At 39.1% G+C, this 13,917-nt stretch overlaps 1 protein-coding gene across 1 annotated transcript; it reads left to right on the top strand.

Annotated features, from left to right (window-relative positions):
* The first annotated feature begins 303 nt into the window (after nucleotides 1–303).
* On the top strand, nucleotides 304–6,091 carry LOC140338331 (arylamine N-acetyltransferase, pineal gland isozyme NAT-10-like). Its single transcript, XM_072422514.1, has 2 exons — nucleotides 304–427; nucleotides 4,380–6,091. Exon 2 carries the CDS (start codon nucleotides 4,388–4,390, stop codon nucleotides 5,258–5,260), a length of 873 nt encoding a protein of 290 aa, XP_072278615.1. The 5' UTR covers nucleotides 304–427; nucleotides 4,380–4,387; the 3' UTR covers nucleotides 5,261–6,091.
* The last annotated feature ends 7,826 nt before the right edge of the window (nucleotides 6,092–13,917 follow it).

Genomic DNA, 13,917 nt, shown 5'->3' with positions numbered 1-13,917 from the left:
TGGAAGGTCTCCAAACCTTAGGTCTACCAAAGACCTCCTCAGTGGTCATCAACATTAAGATATTGCTCAATGAAATTTCCCGGTGTTTTCTACTTTAAAAGCTAAAAATGAATTAAAAGAAACATTGTCTTATAAACCAATAGCACTGCACTTGGCATTGTTCATGGATCAAGCATTGTAACAAATCAGGCAACTCCCTAGACAAACTGCCATTCCTGCCCACAATCGCCCATCAGACTTATTCATTTTGACTGGAGCTTCGTACTTACAAAGTCCGACACAGGACCAGGAAATCCGGGATATTTGACAAGGATGGATGCAATGAGAGGCTGGAAGGCATCCAAAATCAGTAATCCAACAACTCCAAAGGTGAACTCTGTGCAGTAAGATTTCTTGTACAATACACAGATCCACACCAACAGCTCAGGTCAGGAATACGTTGATTTTTGTCTTTATTGCTCTGCATTTTTAGCTGTTTGAGGTATATATATATATATATATATATAAATATATATATATACACATATATACGGTGGACATTGAAAAATCCAGCCTTCAATATACCGGATCTTTCAGTTTTCTAGCATGGCTTTCGGAGCACATTTTCAAATGTACACAGTTTTCTGGAGGTGCTGTTTATGTTTTGATGGTGCTGTACTCCAGAATCAGCTGTAAGGTTTTGCTTTTCCTCCACAAATTGAAGTAGTTCATGTTGCTGAGGATGCTGTTACTGACAGTCATGAAGATGATCCTCCTGACAGCCCATCTGCTATTTAGCTTCTTTTCGAGGGTACAGTAATGATTAAAATTCTGAGGCACTATTTTGTTTAGTTGAACTAAAATTCTGTAAAACTGTTTTATTTACATGGATAATATTTAAATATCATTTGCTTTCCATTTTCCTTTCCAGCATATATAACCTTTAAAAATCCGTAATTTTACAGACCTCCGGAGGTTGTCCGGAGGTTGTCTGATTTCTGAACCTGTACTGTATATATATATATTTATAGAGAGAGAGAGAGACAGAGAGAGAGAGAGAGAGACATTAACCTGTTGGCCTGTATGATATATAAATATACATAGTTATGAAGGTATTATTTTATGTTATGTTGTTTCTATGAATAGTATATAATTATGCATTGTATGAGCATTAGGCTTCCAATACTCGGTCTTTACATAAACATAGGAATGATTACAGTAATTGCAAACAGCGTTCACAATTTCAAGCCTCACTTGCAATTATTGACCTGTTTCTGAATTAGTTATAACAAGCAGTTCAGTTCCATCACTTGGAGTTTCTAATTTGTGCACAGGAATATATTTTAAAGTGTTGGGCTGTATGATAAAAGAACCATATGGGCACCAGTATGTGCTGATATCTCCATGGGGTAAATGACCTCTTTTGCAGGAAGTTCATGGGAAAATGATAAATGACAAAGGGTCACTATTTGCACTTGTAGGAAAAGCAGTTTAGATCCAGAAAGGTTTCTTTACAATAAAAGCTTTGAAAATGTTGATTAGGCTTTATTCACATAAGTGGCAGGGGGTAATTTCCCTGGCATTTGAATAGTCATAAAACTACTGGAAAACCCAGAGCCCATCCTAGACATTGGAAACAGCAGAGGCATTTATATGGGCAGTTGTCGTGGAATTCCTTTAGCATTTGGAGATAGAAAGCCATTGCATACAGCTTACCTTAGCGGTGATCATCTAATCAATGCCGAGTAAATGCTTTGCAAATGTTAGCAGAATTTGCATTTTTCCAGTGTTCAGTAAGTAGGTAAAGTAAGCAGGAGTGCTCCCTGGCCTGTTTCTGCTATCTGATGTCTATATAAATAATAATATAAAATATATATTATATAAATAATAATATAATAATTTTGTTATGGAAAGGCTGATATGTTTGACATGTTGATGAGCATGAAAGCGGATCTAAACCAAGGGGATACTCACCTGTGCCCATTGTGTCGCAGGATCCACCATGTTCTTCTCTTCCTTATTTTGATCTTCAGCCATCTTGATTGGTGTGGCCCGGAATGACGTAACTCCTGCACAGGCACGCAATAATTCCTTCAGGTCCTGCACCTGCAGGAGAAGCATGGATGTGCAGGGAATTATGGCAGCCAACTCTAAGCTGTGCATGCTCAACAGATTTTGTCAGATGGGTGGCAATCAGGCAGGAAAGAATACATATTGTAGAAGGGACATTACCTGTCTCTTTCTGCAATAAAGCTCTGCCTAATACCACGTTTTCAAAGTAGAACTTTTTTTCCACTTTCACCAATCATATAGTTAGATGCTTTACCTACTGATATGAATCCTTAGAGAAAAAAATCCAAACCTACTCTTTGTGGCAGCTTTCAGCCCTCAAAAATGGACAGTTTGGCCTAAGCAATGCATCCCGAGAGGAAGGGAAGTAGGTCACATGTTCCCCATACCCACAAGTACAAGATAAGGGCAGCTCTAGGAGCCAATCAAGATCTTCTTTATGCACATGTGCTACTATGGCACTTGAATTGGCAGAACAGTGGCTGATCAGCATGCTCTGTTATTATCATAGAGTTCACCTGCATATAGATCAGCTGAATTGTTGGAATTAATTTTGCTGCCACAGGTAAAGTATTTCTATGAGCAATAAATGCCAACACTTTTAATAAATCTCCAGATTAACCTTGATTGCAGGTCCATTGGCTTTGTAATGACAAAATATTAATACATCTGCCGACACCTACTAAGACTTACTTTATTACTTGCACAGTTGATATATTATCCCGGACTGTTCAAGTCGTTCTCCGTGTTTATCTTTCCATCTGCCTTACTGCCGTGACTTAGCAACTCGATCCTGCCAATGACATCATTGTCGCAAACGCACAGGATATTAAAAACTTTCTTGACTGCTTCATGAATTACAATAGACGGGATGGAAAAATTTAACTGCTCTGGGGGAATATTGATTCCTATGAATTTCGTTTCTTTTTTTGCTAAAATTTAATAGTGAAGCTTAAAGGGTGCAGCTGATCGAAGAAACTTAATAACCCTTTTTTAGTGTAATAAACTGACCCTAACTCCTAACCGTCCCCTAACTGACCTCTACTGAGGTCACATGATGTGGGCTCTGAACACTTTGTACCCAAAAAGTGTAAGTTAATCAAATTCTAACCCCCCCCCCCCCCCCGGCTCCAACCTCTCTATTTCTGGCTATAGCATGTGCCATGCAATATTTTTTTTCCTTTAATTTTTTTTATAGTGTAAGATACAGATTTTATTACTTCCTGTGATGTCAACATCAGGCAGCTGCTATGAACTCCTATTGATGTAGACATTCCCTCAAAACTGCATCTCCCAAGAACCCTTCTATACCCTTTCTAAAGTGTGTAGGCAGGATCTTGTAGAGCACTGGTTTGCCAGGTCGAAGATAGTGTGGAATAAAGAAAGATGGGTATAGATGGAATTTTCTAGACCATCTGGTAGAGCTCAGTTCCCATTGACTTAGACATGCCCCCAGAATGGCATCTCCCAAAAACCCATTCCCTAGACAAAGTGTGTGGACAGGATTTTAGGCAGAATTATTTTGCTAGGACAAAAATGAAGTATAACTGGGATTGTTGGGTATAGATGGACCTCTGTGGATGAGTAGGCAGTTCTTATTGGTGTGTAAATGCCCCCGGAATTGAATTTCCCAACAGCACATTCCCTAAACAAAGTGTGAGGGCAGGATCTCAGGCTGTATTGTTTTGGAGGTGGATTGGAACAGAGAACGGTTGGTAAACAATCAGTTCTCAGCAGAAAGGGCCTATTTTTTAATACCATTGGCATGCCCCTAGAATAGCTTCTCCCAAGAGCCCTGTCCCTAAACAAAGAACTTTAGGAGATGCAGTCCTGGGGGACATGTCTACAATAATAAGAACTGGGCAGGATCTTGGGCAGAATTGTTTTGTCAGGACAAAGAGTGAGACAGAGAAAGATAGGTATAGATGGAGTACTTTAGGCGAGCAGGCAGGTCTCAGTTGGTATTGATGTAGACATGCCAGCCATTTTGGTCGGTCATAATTATGTTATGACATAAGTATTACTCTTTGCAGTTTCGTACAGTGAAACCAGGCTGATGTGCCCCTAGGGGATGTGTCCACGACAGCCTAGGATAACCAAAAGTGTATTGAATTAAACTGGCTAAAGCTGGACCATGGATTGGTGAGTCTTGGTGTGGGGGGAAGAGTCTGCAGTATACAAACCTGAAGAAGAGGTAAGTATTTCTGATCTATCAAATCAAAACTGGAGTTCCACCTTGAAACTCATTGGAGCATAAGACACATTTGCTGATTGTTGGATTTTAGCACAAATACAGTGATTTGATCTGTGTTTATCTGTTTGTTTTTTAGGCACAAAAATGGACATCAACAAATATTTTGCCAGAGTGGGCTATAAGGGGTCCTACCCACCTGCAGACATAGATACTCTTTCTGCAATAATGCATCACCACATTAGGGCAATCCCATTTGAAAACCTTAGTGTGCATTGTGGAGAACCCATCTCCCTCAACATTGAAAGCATTTTTCAGAAACTTGTAATGAAGCAAAGAGGTGGTTGGTGTTCTGAACAAAACCATCTTCTCTACTGGGTTCTGAATACTATTGGCTACAGGGTGGTCATGCTTGCAGCTCATGTCTACCAGCCCCACTTGGATGAATACAATCCATTTGCTACTCATCTTGTACTCAAGGTGACTCTAGATAGCAAAGTGTACATCGTTGATGTTGGCTATGGATCTTCCTCTCAGATTTGGCAGCCTCTAGAATTAACGAGTGGAATGGACCAGCTCCAAATTCCTGGCATATTTCGCCTTTCAGAATGTAACGGAATCTGGTTCTTGGACAAGATAAGAAGAAAGCAAATGGTTTCCGATGGGTTATTTTCAGAATCTGAGCTGCTTGATAAGTCAAGTTATAGGAAGATCCACTGTTTTAGTCTACAGGAGAAGACTATAGACTACTTTCTGGAGTCCTGCAGGTTTCACCAAACATCTCCAAAATCAGCCTTTGCCAACAAGTCTGTGTGTTCTCTCCAAGTTCCAGATGGTGTTCGAACACTAGTTGGCTGGACCTACACGGAAACCAAATACAATTATCGGATGGGTGTTGATCTGGTGGAACTTAAAACTCTACAAAATAATGAAGTAGAAGAAGTTTTAAAAGAAAAATTTGGTATTATTTTGGAGTCTCCACTTGTTGTAGCTAACAAACCTGGCACTTACACAATTTAATTGCTAAAGGTAACTAAACACTTTAAATAGTATATCAAAGATCTAATTACAAACGTCTATGTTCAAGTCATCTAAATGTGCAAGGAAGGAGGAAAGAGAACCCTACCAAGATATTACTTCAGGGTCAGCAAGGAAACATAACCCAGCCAATTGATTTTCCCCTTAGGACGCCTCTTCCAGGGGATATCAGTCCAAGTCAGGGAGGGGAATGGATACAGCAAAATTAGAGGAAAAAACTCTCAAAGGCCAAACCAATCTTTAATAAGGCATGGTCTGGATGAGAAAGTGAAGCTAAAACTGAGCTTAAAATTATTAGGGATATACTTTCATTTTTCCAAAATCTTCAGGCCACTCATGTCACTGGGTCCTCACCCTCCCTCCTCTTCTCCTTGTGGTTGATGGTCGTCCACATGGAGAAATCATTGGTATTGTGATGATGTTGCCATTTTTATTGTATTAATATAAAATGAATGAAAGGGTGCATGGCGATGCCACCCCATGGAGCAAAGCCATGACACTGGCTATAGCAACTTCTTGGTCTTACTAGTTAAGTCACGCTGGGAATCATTTAATTCAATTCATCAAGGATGACTTGTGGATAAAAAAAGAAATTTAAAGAAACCCATGCACAACTAGACAGATGCAAAAATCTAAACATTCTTCAAACAAATATGATTTTGCACACTGACTTACAAAATGTTTAGGAATCTCCTAATTCCTGAATTATGATTTTGCTGGCATTTTAAAATGAATTTACAATTTCTTTATGGCTTGTCGTGTTACCAAACAATGCTTGAACAACAAATAAAATTAAAATGAACATTCACAGTACTGTTTTTTTTTTTAATGAGAAGGATTTCATTGTAACTTTGAAAGAGGTAACTTTTTGTTAACAAAGTGAATCTGTACAATATGGTGGATCAGTGAAAGTTTAGAATTGTATCTCTCATATCTCAGTATGTCCTCGGGTCACTGGGATGGTTTATTTATAGCTTCAGAAACCATCGCACATCTCTCTGATACTACACACCAATATCTAGGAACCTGCTATATTGTTGTTTTGTTGATTTGACCTTTTTGTAAGGTATCAGACTCAGGAGATGCTCCTCTCGCATTCTAAAAGGCTCTTATGGTGTTGTACATTGTGTATGACTTATAAATGAAAGCCGGAGGGGAAATATACTTTGTGAGTCAGCCTCTAACTCGGGAGTACAAATGCTAAAAGTAAGGAGAGCTACAATAACGTATATAAATCCTTACCCAGAAAAGTTTAAAGCTGAACTCCAGCCTTCTATTTAAACTTGCACAGCTGTACAAGATCCTCTAAAGGACTGATATTGCCGACATTGCTGATTTCACTGTAAACTGAATATAGACTATCATGACAGAACCTGGGTTGTGCAGAAAATCTAGAATAGAATAAAAACATTTACTATCTAATAGCAACAGGCTTTTTAAGAGATCCATTCCAGATTTGTTGGATCATCTAGTTTCCCTCATGAGAGTCTATATCCTCCAGTCTTGGAGAGCTATAATAAATCAGGCCCAAGTGTATTTAAAGTTGCAGCAAGTCAGATGGGACCCACCTCATCTCCTGGCTTAAGGACACCCAGCATCATCTTGCTCTTTCCTCCCCAGCTTGACTGTCCCCAGACCACCCATTTCATTTTTTGGATTCAATCATGGAGGATCAGAAACACATGGCCGCATTACCATGGTTCCTGGTTCTGGAAATAATGTCAGCTGCTCCCACTGGCCATAGAAAAATCAGATAATGATGTGACTTGACTTGATAATATATGTAAGAAATGTTTTATTTAAGTCATTAGCATTTTGATGAGAGGGGAAGAGGAACCATGGAAATTAACATTACAATACACAACGTTACGCAGGTACCTTAAAGCTGAACTCCAGGCAAACAAAGCACATATAAAAGATATAAAAGGGAGCTATTTTACCTGACACAGAATTTGCCAGTGGGATTTATGGCCAGTGGGAGCAGTTAACAGAGCTTTCAGAACCCCAAAATTATCGTAATGTCTTTCTGATCCTCCATGATTAATAGAACTGCAATCAAATAAAGGAAAAGGATGGTCTAGGAATATTTAGTCTGGAGAGCAAAAAGCTAGATGATGCTGGCTGTCCTCCACCCAGTATATGGGGTGGGTCCTTTAAGAATTGCTGCAGCCCAACTCAACAATGTCACGCCAGGCATAATAAGTAAGGTCACCGGCCAGGCTTTGCTGCTTGGAAGCTTGGATCACAAAGCTGGCCACAAATCTTTACACTGGAAATGCAATTCTCCTATATATAATTCAATTGTGTATTTCACGTACTTCTTTAAATATTACCTCCAGCTTTAGCTTTATGTTCATAATTTGCGATTTGTCTTATTACTTCTCTTTTACCCATATTGATTGCAGCTTGTCTGCAGCTTTCCCCCAGACAGACAACTGAGCATCTCCCTACCTTGGAGAATTATGAAATGGAGATTCAGGGGTCAGGAGAAGGATAATCGGATTGTCATACCAAGGCAATGAGAACGGATTATATGTGATGGACACATTAATCCTAGAGCTTAGAAGACACTATCCTATAAAGAGATTACCAATATACAGCCAGGAATCTGATTTTACTAGAAGGACTTTGTAAAATTAACAGAAGAGGCCACTCGATTGGCTGGCTGTTCGCCTTATGTTCCTAATACCATCAAAGCTTACATTTACAGCTGGACAAATCTTTTAACTTAAAATGGATCCTTTAAAATATTCAACAGCTTTCCATTAAAGGGTGTTTTATGTAATAGGGTTTCATATAAATATAGCAAATAAATGCGAATTTAAAATGAATGTTCAAATCCCGTACATGAGCTTAGCTGTTTGATTTTAGAATATATACTGTATATATATGTACTCATTTGTGAGGAATAATTCTCAAAGCCGCCTCCTTTGGACCTCAAAAAAGTTCTTTTTTGGTAGAATGGTGATAGGTTAGAAAAAACCTGGTGCCTAATCTAGAGCCCATGGCCCACAAGCATCTCTTATTTTGTAGTCCTTTGTAGACTCCAGAAGTGGGTACAATTGTAGTGATGGTGGAATTGTATGCAAATGGTAGAATTTCAACAGTCTATGCCATGACTACCTTCTTCTTTTGTCTTCTGCTGCAAGTTTCTGGTCTCCTTTTGTGTCTACAGCAGTTGCAGTGGAAACCCCCAAATGTTATAAGTTGACAACCACTTCTATAGAACTTCAGTCAATGTCTTCCATGATTAATTAAATTAAACCATAAGTTGGGACATGAGAAAAACCCAATAAAGGTATTCGAATTTCCACACTCTAGCAAAGCTCAACTTGCAGCCCAAGGTCAACATACATATCTTGCTGTGCAGCCCTTTTGTAAACCCCAGAGGTGGGAATGCTGATTTACAAAGGGGTTGTAGTGGCAGCAATCTCAAGCAGTCTAACCTAACACACCCCTAGTCTCTAAATATCTTTTGTAGCAGGTTTCTGCTTTCCATTCTACATACACAGAGGGCCTATAGTCTTCACAGTGGGCACCCCATTAGTATGATTGTAGATTAAAGGGTCTGTGGTGCCAGCAGGGGCTGCATGTGAAACCTCCAAATGTTTATAGTTGACAACCACTGCTATAGAACATTGGTGAAATTTTCTATGTCTTCCATAATTAGATATCTGAAATCTTCCCAGTTGGGATATGAGAAAAATCTAACATAACTTTTTAGATTTCCATATGCTAGCAAAGCTCAACCTGTAGCCCAACGGTCACATGCATACCTTTGTGGACCCCAAAGGTACGAACCCTGATTTACAAAGGGATTGTAATAGTGGTGATCTCATACAGTCTAACCCAACACAGCCCCAATCTTTGAATGTCTTCTGCAGAAGGTTTGTGTTCTCCAATACCATAAGTAGAATGTTCACAGTCTATGACCATCCTTTAGTGTGTTTGCAGTTTTGAGATTCTGATTTTCATAAGCTATTAAAGCAATTTAAGATAGAGATAAAGGCTTCCTACTCAACACCAATGTCTCCATTTTATCGAACAGGATGTTCTATTTCACCTTCTGTTTGATCATAAATCATTCCGATGTATGGAGTCTTTTTGGTGTTCATTAGGCCATCCATATTTTTAATGATATAATGTTCAATTCTGTAAACTTTATGCAGTTCATGGACTACTACAGGGGTTGGCAAGCTCTGGTGCCGCCTCCTTGCTGTTGCTCCCCTATTTACTGCGGCCGGCGTTGATACTTCCGCCAGCGAGGTAAATAGGGAACGCTCCCTGAAGGGAAATCCCTCTCCTCCGCAATGCATACGGAGGAGAGAGATTTCACTTCAGGGGGTGTTCCCCGGTGGTGGGCGGAGCCATTAGGGTGGGACTCAAAGTCAGGCCTACTGTGCTCCCGCACACCCCTAAAATGGCCTAATGGCCATAAAAGTTTGCCGACCCCTGGACTACTAGTACACCTCATCTATAGGGACTGGAAGGGATAGAACCTCTGCCCAGTTGGGGAGAAACACTCATCAATTTTCATGGGGACCATTGTTGAGAAGAAATCCAAACTTTACAGTTATCACAAGAACAGGAAAAGAAATAAATCTTCCATTACAGACACCTGTTCTGGTGTCACCAATGGGATATACCCACTATCAGTTCCTGCCCAATATTTTGTACAGGAAATGAAGAGAAACCTTTCCAACTGGACACAGCCAAGAAAAAAATGAGAACTATACAAGAACTCTGACCCTTCAATTATTTTGGCTAGAAACAAAATACATCTTTATTATTTAGCTGTTTACCCTTAAAATTTGTTTTGCATTTCATTGTTTGTTGCATTTGTTTGCCTATGTTCATTAACAGAAAATATTGTCACACGCTGTAATTGTGCTCCTGTAGCAGCACGGAGTCTCAGAGCTTGATTGTATTTCACTCCGTCTTTGTATGAAATTGATGGAACAATATACAGCAACGAGGAATGAGCCACACAATACCAATTATTAAATATAATTATACTGGGTAATATTTATTACACATGACAATTATACACAGAGATTGTTTAATACAAAAGAAAAAGTAGAATTTTTATTACAGCATAATATTAATTGTAGAACATTCATCCCCTGATCAAATGTTTGTTTGGCCTTCCTATATGTGGATACACATTATATCGGAGGAATCGGTCACACATAGATAGGACAAGAGGTTAATGATCAATTTATCTAGACGATACAACAAATTCTTGTGCTTAGTTTAGTGCACAACCTAATGTAACCAGCAGATGTCACCATACATTATCGTAGAAAATACGTAAATCGAGAACATTTTCAGGCAATTACTAAAGCAATTAATCAGAGCTGCAGAATATTTACAGTTCTTAAAGCCCCAATCTAGTTTTCTTTTTTTATATAATAGCTCACTAATTTTAAAATGACAAATTCTGTAGTGTCTTTATTAAGCTGATGTTGTCCCGTACCAGGTTGAACAAGGTCTCTTTTGTCATGGACCTGTCCCCTTCCCCCAATATACCACTCTATGGAATGACAGTTACTATCAGATATTGAGGAGAACATGATTCCTTCTGCTCTGAGATATAGGTGGCCAATTGCTAGGGATGAGTGTTGTCACATATGGGTCCTTACCATGTGCTAGCCTTAACCAGGCCATTGAAGCAAATGCCATCAGGACGAATAGTTGTAAACTTCTCAAAGGGCAAAAGACAGGTAAAAATAAAGCTGATGAAGGTTTATAGAATAACCAAATCCTGTGATCTTCACCGGTCCCTGTTCCATCGGAGCTGCCATCTTCTTCCTTCTTCTCTTCCTTTTTACGAACTTTGGCTATCTTGATTGGCCAGGCTGGGATGCAGGAAGGTAAGCCGGGATGTGAGTATTCCGGTAACCAACGTTTCAGCTCAGCCATTTTGACAGTCCCATGGAACAATCAGGCAGGTTGGAATGCCTGTTGCAGATGGGACATCCCCAGTCCATTTCTGCAATAAAGCCCAACTGAATCCAACACAAGCAACAATGAAAATTAACTTCAGCTGAAGTTTATTCCACTTTTTTTGTATTATTTTGGTATGTCGGGGCCCTCATTTCCACCCTAATCATCATGGTAATGAAATCTCATCATTGGGTCTATGAGCTTCTGTGCACAATGTAGGCAGATCATGGCTGATGGGAGGGATCAGCAGAGTTCTGTATATACCTACTATTATTGAAAGAACTGAAATCCAATAAATGAAAAGGATGGGCCTGGAACAATTAGGCTAAGGAAGATGAAGCTAGATAATGCTGAAAGCTGAAGGTGGGCTCTATGTTTTGTTGCAGCTTCCAATGCACACTGTGATCAGTCCACAATGTGCCGTGAAATTAGAATAAGTCCAGGAGAAGAGCCTGTACAACTGTGCAGATTTAATTATTCCTAAACTACCCATTCACGCATAAATTCAGCCATATATACTATATAAATGTCAAGAGCTAGCAAAAACGACTTCCCGCTCCAAGCCTATAGCTGTGTTGTTCTGTCTGCTAATCAAGATATTGGATCATTTCATTCAATTGAATTGCAAGTCCCCACAGCAAAGTTCATAGATATATTTATCACATGTGGGCCAGGAAATCTTATTGTGTGTCACTTTCGACTTTGACACGTTCCAGATGGTTTCACATCTCTGTGTTTGGGTTTAATAGAACAATTTCGAGATTTTGCTTAGCCAAGCACTTTCTTCTTCTGCTCCTTTTTTTTTTCTTAAGCAATATAAAAAACAATTTTGCAAGAAAGCTTTAACTCAGCATCTACACTAACTGTCCTAATACAGCCAAGAAGACAGGAGAGATGGCTGGAATTTCTGTGCTTCTGGGTCAATATTTCATAAAATTTTACTCTTCAGCAGAAAATAAAACACAGAATGACTTTAATATATAACGGGGTCTTCTATGCTTTGGCAGCCGGTTGTCACGGATTGAAGAATTTCATGTTAAGAGAATGACAAACTTTGAGACATTGCATTGCTGAAATTCAAAGTGGAATTGATGATCTAAATATATATGGCCTATCTATATTATGATATATATATTGTACAGAAATGCAGGGATGGGTCCTGGATGGGCGATATATTTTTCCCATTTCTGGCTACCTTAAGAAGTCATAGTTACTTCCACCGTTTACATGCGCTTCATTGAATTTATTCACTTTCATATTCGTGGCACTGGGCAGAAATCACGTTGAGTCAATACGCGCCTTAGGCTTTTGTGATACTTTGTTTTATTTGAACAGTTGGAGTTCCTCAGTTCGTACCAGCTGCAAGGGGGGGTTGCCTTTTCCATGAAGAGGGAGGCTGGGCATGGTGGGAGGTTCTGGGGGCCAGCGACTTGATCCGGTCAGCACCAAGCCTTAGTGCAGACCATAGGAATCTGACTGTTTAAGTAAAACAAAGCATTGTGAAGGGTGCTGATGCAATATGATTTCTGCCCAGTGCTCTGAATGTCAAAGTGAAGAATGGGTAAATGACTCATGTAACTATGACTCTCTTAAGGTAACCAGAAAGGGGGAGATTTTCCACCCATCCGGGGCCCATGCCCACATTTTTGTACAATACACACACACACACACACACACACACACACACACACATATATATTTATATATATATATGTATAAATATTAATTTATACAGCATATACTCAAATATAAAGTGACCCAAATATAAACCAAAGTGCTTACTTCGTTTACCTGGGAATACAAAACACGTGCTTGAACTTAAATATACACCTAAGGCACAAAGTACTGCTGTCACTGCTAACATTCAAAACAGTAATCAATAAAAAATGTCAACAAAATTACCATGAATTCATCATATATGACGTAGTAACTTTAAAACATTTAATTCAAAAGGAAAAAAATAAAATGTTTTTACATTTTGATGTAGTTTGTTACTTTTTTGAGTTGGTTATAATGGATCCATTTGTCCTTAAAAAAATCTTTTGTGCATTATTTTTGGCCTCCAGTAGATGGCACTAGTAGTGTTTACATTTCTGACTGCAAAAGTTTGTTACACAACCACATAAAAACACAATGCCATCTACTGGCGAGTATAAAACAAGATTTCTTTCTAATGGCACTTTTGTTCTTTCACCATACATACTTACATACTTTTGTGGTGCTTCTCTGCATTTTTAACTTTTACTTACTCCAAGGTACAAGTAGGTACTTTACATGAGGACACAGTGCCATCCACTGGAGGCCAAAATATTGCATAAAATAATTTTTAAGAACAAGTGACCCATCATAACCAACTTACCCTGTTTCCCTGATTATAAGGCACTGTCTTATATTTTTTGAAATGCCAAAATATGCCCTAGGTCTTATTTTCAGGGGATGTCTTATTTTTCCATGAAGAAGACTACAGTACACATTTATTGTTGAAAGTCACTCATGTTCCATTGGTTGTCCCCTTCTGATCACTCATGTGCCGTTCATATTCCCCTTCTGATCACTCATGTGCCGTTCATATTCCCCTTCTGATCACTCATGTGCCGTTCATATTCCCCTTCTGATCACTCTATGCAATGATTGTCCCCTTCTGATCACTCTATGCAATGATTGTCCCCTTCTGATCACTCTATGCCATTGAT

This window comes from Pyxicephalus adspersus, chromosome 9 (genome assembly GCF_032062135.1).
Source record: "Pyxicephalus adspersus chromosome 9, UCB_Pads_2.0, whole genome shotgun sequence".
NCBI classification, from domain to species: domain Eukaryota; kingdom Metazoa; phylum Chordata; class Amphibia; order Anura; family Pyxicephalidae; genus Pyxicephalus; species Pyxicephalus adspersus.
This window is presented reverse-complemented; position numbering and strand designations above follow the sequence as displayed.

What these genes read in the sequence shown, in the direction of transcription:
- LOC140338331 (XM_072422514.1), top strand. Translation starts at nt 4,388, where the DNA reads ATGGACATCAACAAATATTTTGCCAGAGTGGGCTATAAGGGGTCCTAC.